Source organism: Neopsephotus bourkii, unplaced genomic scaffold (assembly GCF_033783945.1).
Source record: "Neopsephotus bourkii isolate Nb327-2 ecotype Australia unplaced genomic scaffold, CSIRO-AGI_Nbou_v1 NB_1039, whole genome shotgun sequence".
Lineage (NCBI taxonomy): Eukaryota > Metazoa > Chordata > Aves > Psittaciformes > Psittacidae > Neopsephotus > Neopsephotus bourkii.
In genome coordinates, this window is record NW_026901528.1 from 35,461 (window position 1) to 44,584 (window position 9,124).

The following is a 9,124-nucleotide window of genomic DNA, read 5'->3' on the forward strand; positions in this document are numbered from 1 at the left end:
ATCCCCCGTGTCTCCCAGCGCCGCAATAAAGAATACCTGCTTGTCAGCTTGAAAACTTTGTTGGCAAGTTTGTTCCTGGAGTTTTCTCTGAATCACTGCCCATTTCTTTTGCCTGGTGAGTTCCTCTGGGGCTGGCTGCAGCTTTGCAACACACCTGCCCTGCCACGCGCCCCTCATCAGCTCCTCACCTCTTCTCGTCTTCAGATTTTTGCCAACAAAATTCCCTGGGAAGAAGCTGGGCACACGCTCCAGCTTATGAGGAAGGGATTATCATAGCTCTTGGGATTCAGCCCACAGCTCCCCTGTGCAAGGAAAGGAGAGAAGCGGATATGAATCCTTAGTTTGTTCCCTATATTGGTTCTGTCTCTGTCCCCACGTTGGCAGTGCCTGTTCTCCCAATGACAGGCATCTCCAGGGTGTCCGGGTGCTGAGGCAGTGCTGCTTTTCCATGAGCAAAACAGATTGCAGCTGCCACACAGGCACACCACACAAGCCCAAGCACTGTTCACACCAGCGGCTGAATTTCTTCTTGCCAAAAGGCAGTTTAATGTGGATGCCATTCACACGCTCCCCACGGAACATGTGGGAGCCAGAGAGGCGATCTCGCAGTGCCCAGTTAGTCCTTCTCTTCGCCGTGTGGAATGACATGGACGAGGTTTTTGTAATCCAGGTTGCCAGACATGTCCGGAGGGAAGGCTGCGAACATCTGCTCGACCTGTGGGGAAGGAGACAGCTTGGAAAAGTGGCACAGGAGGGGTTTGTGGCTGGGGGTCTGTCGGGATGGAGGGAAGGAGCTCGTACCTCTTCCTGGGAAAACCTCTCGCCCTGTGTCATCAGCGTTTCTTTGATGCTGCAACCAAGAGAGTGTGGTGAGCCCCAGGGAGGCCTCAGTGAGGACACCCGCCCTCCCCTTGGGCAACCCCTGCACTCACTAGGCAGATTTCAGCCCTTTTCCCTCTGGATCGAACCCCTTGAATGCATTCAGGATCGTCTCCTCCGGGTCTGCTCCTGCGGGTGACATGGGCACAGTCATTGGGTGCAGTGGAGGAGGAAACCAACTCCAGCCTCCTGCTTCCCACAGCCGTTGGGGTAGAAAGGGAAGGCTGGGAAGCATCATTGCCACAGGAATGTGGACCCTGCAGCTGGGGCCTCAAGTGGAGGTGGTGGCTGGTGAGGAGCAGAGGCAGGGCTGTGGTGTGGCTGCAGAGCAGGCTGTCACCACCGCCTGGCAGCCGGCGTCTGTCTTATCTTTGGGTGTATTTATAGAGCTCCAGGCTTTTGGGGCTGCAATTCCTCCTGGAGAGCTGCAGGGAGGCTGCGTGCCTTGGGCTGTGTGTCAGCAGGCTCAGAGGCACGGCGGGATCTCTTTATCCCTTCTTATGGGGGCAGCAGCATTGCAGCCTGTTGTGGTTCTTAAAGGTTGGGGAAACTGAGGCACGGAGACCTGCTCACACCCCACAACAGCTTGGAGAGACACGGAATGAGATCCAGGTCTCCAGATGGGCAGCACCAGCCCTGTCTGAGACTCTATTGCAAATCAGTGTGAATTTTGGGGTGCAGGGATCTCACTGGGGACACTTGCTCTGGGTACATGATGCTCTTGGTCCTATCTGTGATGTCTGAGGACAGGGAGAGCACCCAGGTCCACGATTTGGAGGATAAGAACTGGAATTCTTGCGAAGAGAGGTTGCGGCTGGTGAAGACCCCACCATAGCCTCTATCTTTGGGGGGTCCCTGTGCTGCCATAGGGAGAAGGTGGCACTAAGGGGTGTGGGAGGAATGGGAGAGGGAGATCATTTCACAAGTATCCCATGGTTGGCCCCAGGTTTGACCTCTTGGCCATGATATGGGAGCATCCCACTTCCCGTGTTCTGCATGCCACAGTACAGCAGCCAGTGCCACTTGCTTTCCTTTAGCAGCTCCCATCTGAAGCCTCCAAGGACCATTTGAGGGATCTCCCTGGAAGCTGTGTGGCTCCCCCAGGTCGGACAGGATATTGGTGATGGTATCAGTGCCTGCTGACCCCTCAGCTGCCCTCTCACCCTTGAGTTTCTCCCCAGACATGGTGAGGAACACGGTGAAGTTGATGGGGCCGGGCGCCTCCTTTATCATCTCCTCAATCTCCTCGTTCTTCACGTTGAGGCGCCCTAGGGGAGAGCAGCAATGGGTGTCCATGTCCAGCTGCAGAGATGTGCAGCCCTCCAGGCTCTGCTCTATTGCTGCAGGCTAAAAGACACACCATGGGAGCCTTTCCCAGAGGATTTTCCCCCATCTGAAGCAGCACAGCCCTGGGGAACCACCTCTGACAAGGAAGGGCAATGAAGAAGTGAGGATGGGAGAATCTTGTGCTGATTTTCATCATTTCCATCTCTGCTTTCGCCAGCCTCAGGATCATACAAGAGGGCTTCAAAGGGCTGAGCTGTGCTGCTTCCTTCCCTCACTGCCCTATGGAGCAGCCTGCTTCAGCCCTCCTTGGAAGATGTTTTGGGTTGAAACCAACAGTGCTGCTCCTCCCTGTGTCAGAAGTGAACAGGACTGAATGCCTACATCCTTTTACATGAGGTTGGGTGTCTTTGGGACTCCCCATCCCCATCACTGGTTCATGCTGGCCTCTGTGATCAGAGTCAAGCTCACAACTTCACAGCTTCCCACAAAGCCCATAAATGCCCCTAATGCCCGTACACCCAGGGCTGCTGTGGGATGAGCCTAACCAGGTCCTTCTTAACTAGGAGAAAGCAGGGAGAATTTGGCCATGTACAATCCAGCAGCTGGATCTCTGGGATAAAACGCCTGCTGCTGTGGGATCTGCTCCCACACAGAGCTAACAGAAGTGGGTTTGGATCAGGAGGTTTTCAGTGAAGCAGCAGGTCCAGTTACTGCTGGGGCTTGCTTAAATGGGGGCTCACAGCTGGTTTCTCACATCATAGGTCTGATACTGTCTAAGCTGTTAGGGAGGATCCTAAAGGGGGGCTCACCGAGTGCAGCGAAGGTGTCTCTCAGATCTGCCTTGTCGATGAAGCCATCCCGGTTCTGATCCATGATGGTGAATGCCTGGAAGCACAAGAGGAGGACAGGGAGCACAGGTAGAGGCTTTAGCATCCTCCTCCTCCTCCCTTCCACTTGGATGGGACAAGGGCACCTTGAGCCCTCACAAGATGGAGCAACAACCATCACCCAAATCCAGCAGCAATCCTAAACCCCTGCACCCTTGGGTGTTGTGGGGTGATGGCTTCCTATGGCAAACCCTAACGCTGTACAGCACCATGTGCCAGCCATGCAGGGGGAACATCATGAAGAGCTGAAGGTCACATCACATCATGGACGCTCGGTCATCCAAACACACCTACCTCTTTGAATTCCTGGATCTGGGCCTGCTCAAACATGGAGAAGACGTTGGAATTAGCACCTTCAATCCTCTTCTTGGCTTTCTTGGGTGCCTGCAGGGGTTCAAGTATGTATCACTAATTCACTGGCTTTTTATGGCGTGGAACAAAAGCATGAAACTACCCTGTGAGAGTGTCCCGTGCTGTGTAAGACTGGCAGGGCCTTTCATCTGTGGGCTGAGCAAACTGCAGTGCTGTCAGCATCTCTTCAGCTGGGTTGTGGCAGCCAGAGCTTTGTACCTGGAGCAGGAGGAAGCCCACGTGCACTTGCAGGGTTCTGCTCTTCTGTTGGGTTCAGGAGTAGCTGTGTGGAAGTCTGCTTCCTGTCCCGGTTTCTCCCCGTGTGTCTTAGTCCTGTAGAAGGCTGTTTTGCAAGGAGCCAAGTGCTGCTCCTGTGGGCAGCCTGATGTCTAACCCAGTTTTCTGAACCCCCCAGGTGGTTCTTGCCTGTGGTGCCACTGACCGATGAGCCTGAACTAAGGGACAAGTTGTCAGCTTTTCTAGCTGTCCTCTTGCCACTGCAGTATTGCTTCCAGAGCTCCGTGGGTGTGAACTTCAGCTCTTCGCTCGTGTGATCCATGAACTTTAATAGTCCATGTACAGCTCCATTGGGAATGTTGTAGCAGTGTTCCTTGCTGCCAGGCAGCCCTCGCAGCGTCTCCATTTCCTCCTCTGGACTTGCTCCAGCAGCTCCACGTTCCTCTTGTGCTGTTGCCCCAGAGCTGGATCAGGACTGCAGGGGGGTCTCCCCAGAGCACAGCAGAGGGGGAGAATCCCCTCTCTTGACCTGCTGCTCACGCTCTGAGGGTGCAGCCCAGCACACAGAGGGGTTCTGGGCTCAAGCGCCCACTGAAGCCAGGCCCAGCACCCCCAAGTGCTTCTTCTCAGGGCTACTTTCAATCCATTCTCCCCCAGCCTGTGCTTGTGCGTGGAATTGCCCCAACCCACATGCAAAACCTTGCCCTTGGCCTTCCTAAGGTTCCCACAGAATGCTGAGGTCCTTGCCTGTGTCTGTGCCCTGTGTCAGACATCCTCTGCTCTTGACCCATCAAAAATGGGCTTCTGTGTTCCCATACACTGTGCTGCTGCTGCTGCTGCCTGTTGCTCTGCCTGTATGGCAGTGAAAGGGAAGAGGTGGGTCTTTTGCCTTCACCGGCAGACCAGAGGATGACTCTTGAGTTTTTTGGCGGTGTGGTATTTCCAGGGCCTGAAAAGCTGGCTCTGCTCACTGCCTGCTTGATTTGTTATGGAAAGACTGTAATTTGTGTGGATTTACTGCAGGACTTTGTGCTAAATCCCCAGGACTTGAGGAGTTTGCTCTGTGCAAAGGTAACTTTGCTCTCACCGCTCAAACCCTCAATAATAGATATGAAAGGTTTATTAAGCAAAGAAGTAAATCTCCCAGGGGGTGAATTCTATTTCCCACAAGAAATACCTGAAGCCAGTCACTTGCCAAACTGAACAAGTCAGGTGGTGCAGCGCAGAGACAAACAACTGATTATTTTCCTTACAGGCTTTCCCTTGGGACTGGGGAGGGGAATTTTCCCTGTGAGGAAAAATGAGTATTGAAAAGTGTTTCTGCCTTGCCAGAAAGGCAATTCTCCTTGTTGTTCTGCTGTTCAGACGCTCTCCTCAGACACTGCTGTAAGAGGCCCAAATATTTAAGGTCAAAGCCTTGATATTCAGGCAGACCTTTCCTGTATCGGAAGGCTGTCTTGGGCAGGATGTTTCTTTTGTACTGAAGTCAGTCCCTGCCTTTTTAACACTGTGATGGCAGGGGGTTGGAACCAGATGTGATGCTCTTTAAGGTCCCTTCCAACAAAACCCATTGTATGATATGATTCTGTGTGCTCCATAATGCAGCTTTGGTTCTTCTGGGAGAATTAACCTGGCATGAGATTGTAGATCAGAGAGGTGCGCCCGGCGCTCAACCCTTCGTAGGCGCCCTGCCTCTGGTCAGGGGCTGGCTCGGGGCGGAGCAGCTCCCCCGCTGCGCTCCGCTGAGAACCAGCCCTCGGCACAAGCTGTTGTCGCACTGCCGGGGGCCGGGCTCCGCTCCTTCCTTCCTCGGCTCGGCGAGAGGGGCGCGCTCCTCCTCCGTCCCTGCCGCTCGGAGTGCGGGGCTCGTCTGATTTCCAGGGCCCTGCGGGGCCTCTCGGCTCTTCCGGCACTTACACAGACAGGGTTTTGGGTTCCTGCTCCTTCCCGAAAGTCCCCGCTGGCTCATCCAGAAAGGCCAGGCTCAGAGGGCACGGAGAATTCTGTCTCAAATGCGTGGCAACCGGGCAACTGAGGAGCAATACGGCAGTATCAAAAACAGCCTTGAAGGAGAGCAAGAAGTTGGAGCAGGTACTTTGAATGCTGAATGCTTGTTGAACTCTCTGCCTATCAATGATGATGTTGAAGGCGTAGCCTGTGGGAGCTTGACGTTTCGCTTTTACATGTCTGGTTTGCTATTGTTTGAAATATTTCATATCCGGGTACCTTCAAAAAAGATGTTTCTGTGATCCTGCGGTTTTAAATTAGGTTCTGATTTCTAAGTGAGAAAAAGTTGCGTGATGTAAGAAACTCAGAACTAGGGATATTGTTTATTAAGACTTATGTTAAGCTCGATGTAAAAGTTAGGCAATAAAAGATATGAAATTGCTTCTGCAAACAACCACCAGACATAGCCTGCACAAGATGAGATAACCGCAATCGCTTACACCGACTGGGGGCGACCGAGCACCACCGCCCACAGAGTCGAGGGGAAGCTCTCGGTCTGTAAGATGAGATAACCGCAATCGCTTACACCGACTGGGAGCGACCGAGCACCACCGCCCACAGAGTCGAGGGGAAGCTCTCGGTCTGTCGATCCTGTCCGTGTCTGGGCCGGACCAGATATCGCTTCTGCAAACATAAAAAATGCTGTGTAATGCTTCTGCAAGCATAAAAGATGTATAAAAGAGGGCTGTTTGAACTGCTCAGGGCGGCAGTTGGCGGAGCGCAGACTCCCCTGTCGTCCAGCGCTGTTTTGCTCATATTCTACTTGCTATAATTAATAAAATTTTAATTGGATTATGATCCATTTGTGGTCACAATTTATAACAATTTCTGGTGCCGTGACTCGGATAAGGAATGGTGGGCTTTGGTCCTCCGGGGAGGCGCCCCGCGACATTTCGCGGCCCCGCGACCAATAGCTTACCCCAACCTTACCGACGAACCTAAATTCTAGAATAATGAGCAAAGGAGAAACCGGTAAAATCCCATAAAATTCTGTGCACGGGAGTCCGGACGAAGACGCAGGACGCGTAAGTATATTGCGAATTTGCTCGCGGGTTTGCCGTTCGGGCGGGATTGGGTTTCCTGGAATATAACGAATGAGAGGTTCGATATACTGAACCAAGCGAGTGTGGACCCTTAAGTACTGCGTTTCCCATCTCCCGCGAGGGACTGGGCCAGGAACAAGAGGAGTGAGTGAGTGTGTGTTTGTGGATATTCCAGAAGATGGGGGCGAAGGGCAGCAAGCCTTCGACTCCCATGGGAAGGGTACCCACTGTACCTAAGAATACCCCTCTGGCATATATCTTAGACAATTGGAGATATTTCCCTGGAACCTTAGGGAAAGATAAGCAGAAAATGATAGAATATTGTACTAAGATATGGGGAGGGAAGAAGATTTCTAAAAATGTCTTTTGGCCAGTCTATGGGTCAGAAGAAGATTGGGTAAGACAGCAATTAAACCTCTGGGTTAATAATAAAAAACCCCTTAACCCGGAGGAGAGTCAGTATGCGGAAGTGTGGCTAGAAAGACCAGGAGCTAGACTTTATCCGCTGAATGAAATAAAAACTAAACAAAAGAAAAAGAAGGAAGAGTTAGAAGAAACCCTTCTGATCCCGCCTCCTTACATTCCTCCTCCTGTTCCCGCAGCCCCTCCAGAGGTCCCCAGAGCGCCCACTCCCCCACCAGAGTCGGAACAGGGGTCTCCCCCTCCTCCTAGACGCATAACTAGAAGTCAAAAAGGGGCAGCTCAGATGTACCCCCTAAGGGAAATGCCTATGGGGGGACCTCAACCTGTGATCGGATATATTTCCGTACCCTTAAACTCGGCTGACCTACGGGACTTTAAAAGAACAGAGATGGGAAACTTAATTGAAGACCCACTCGGAGTGGCAGAAAGATTAGATCAATTTTTGGGACCAAACCTTTATACTTGGGATGAGATGCAATCTATCCTTGGTCAATTATTTACTACCGAGGAAAGAGATATGATTAGACGAGCAGGAATGAGACTGTGGGATGCTCAACATGACCAGGGACCTCAAGCAGATATTAAATGGCCACTCCAAAGACCTAATTGGGTAATCAGGATCCGGTGCATAGAACTCATATGCAGGACCTGAGAACTATAGTAATTCAGGGAATTAGAGAAGCAGTACCCCGTGGCCAGAATATCAATAAAGCATTTAATGGAATGCAAAAGAAAGATGAAAGCCCTACTGAGTGGCTGGAACGACTGAGGAAAGCCCTTGTACTCTGGGGTAAATCCAGAATATTTAAGCATTCTGTTGAAGCCTATAAAAAAAAAAAAAAAAAACAAAAACCAAAACCTGGAACTTAATTATGTAATATATACACTATATTGTATATAAATAATTTGGCCTATGAATAGGAAATAGTTTTTCTAAATTAAATGTTTTGATGAAGATAATTTCATTTTTTATGATTAAATTTTGATCTGGGTAATCTAGCATTTTTATTCCAATTGATATCTACTCTTAAAAAAGTAAAATGTAATAATTGCTTTTAGTATGGCTTGTGTGTTGTATGGATGCTGGATTCCAAACTGGCAAAGATACTTCCTCATCTCCAATTTTACTCATTCAGATATGGTTTGAAAATTAATAACCTTACTTTTGCTTTTTGATAATTTAATACAAAGTTGATAATTTGTATTTAAAAAAAAAAATTAATTAAAGTTTTATTTACATTTTAATCTCTGTATTTTATCTTGAAAGACTGTAGTCTGTGATAATAAGATTATTTTTTTTTACTCTGGGAATGGTCAAGTCTTTCTACTCTAATAATTGGAGGGAAATCTTTGATTGCTTTTAATGGTTTTTGAAGGTAAGCATTTTGTAAGAAATTTTGTTATGCTGAAGTACCTGTGTTTGCATGTACAAGTGTTTAATATTTGATTTTATCTCAAGAAATATGAACAGCAGCTTTTTTCATTGGGTTTGTGAAAGCAGGAGTTTGCAGTTGGCCTTTCCATCTGACTCCACTGCCAGATACAGTCCTTTTAAGGCAGTAAATTTCTAAGTCTGACACTTAGTAGTATCACTGCTATGAGATATAGTGATTTAGTGTCAGTAAAAGAGAATTAGTCAGATCTTGAATATTGTCACACACATTCCTGATCAGTAATATTTACTGAAAAATACTTAATCTGGGATTATTTTAAAACATTTCACTAGAAAGGTATTATTCCAAATATTTTTGTTACAGAAATATGAATCATAATAAAATCATTTGTATTTTGCCCTAATAATTATGTATACATTTTATGCTTGAAATCTGTTTATATCTCATTTTCTTTCTTGATTTACTGTTATTTGAACACATTATATCTCGATATGGAGTACCTGAAGTAATCGACTCGGACAGAGGAACACATTTTGTGTCAAAAATTGTTAGAGATCTGACGAAAAGCTTGGGTATTAAGTGGGAATACCATACACCATGGCATCCGCAAAGTTCG

The 9,124-nt window shown here is 49.0% G+C and overlaps 1 protein-coding gene across 1 annotated transcript; it reads right to left on the minus strand.

Moving 5' to 3' along the window:
* Nucleotides 1-518: 518 nt before the first annotated feature.
* LOC133216354 (myosin regulatory light chain 2A, cardiac muscle isoform-like) lies at nucleotides 519-3,499 on the minus strand. Its single transcript, XM_061360987.1, has 6 exons — nucleotides 3,348-3,499; nucleotides 2,976-3,051; nucleotides 2,043-2,147; nucleotides 933-1,008; nucleotides 802-850; nucleotides 519-715 (listed from the first exon to the last, which is right to left on the minus strand). Exons 1-6 carry the CDS (start codon nucleotides 3,381-3,383, stop codon nucleotides 617-619), a joined length of 441 nt encoding a protein of 146 aa, XP_061216971.1. The 5' UTR covers nucleotides 3,384-3,499; the 3' UTR covers nucleotides 519-616.
* Between the last annotated feature and the right edge of the window lie 5,625 nt (nucleotides 3,500-9,124).

Bases quoted from the DNA above. Each gene is read 5' to 3' on its own strand.
- LOC133216354 (XM_061360987.1), bottom strand. From the start codon at position 3,383: ATGTTTGAGCAGGCCCAGATCCAGGAATTCAAAGAG. The intron at 851-932 runs GTGAGTGCAGGG...TCTTGGTTGCAG, and splicing joins AAAGGGCTGAAATCTGCCTA to CATCAAAGAAACGCTGATGA. The intron at 716-801 runs GTACGAGCTCCT...CCTTCCCCACAG, and splicing joins AGAGGTTTTCCCAGGAAGAG to GTCGAGCAGATGTTCGCAGC.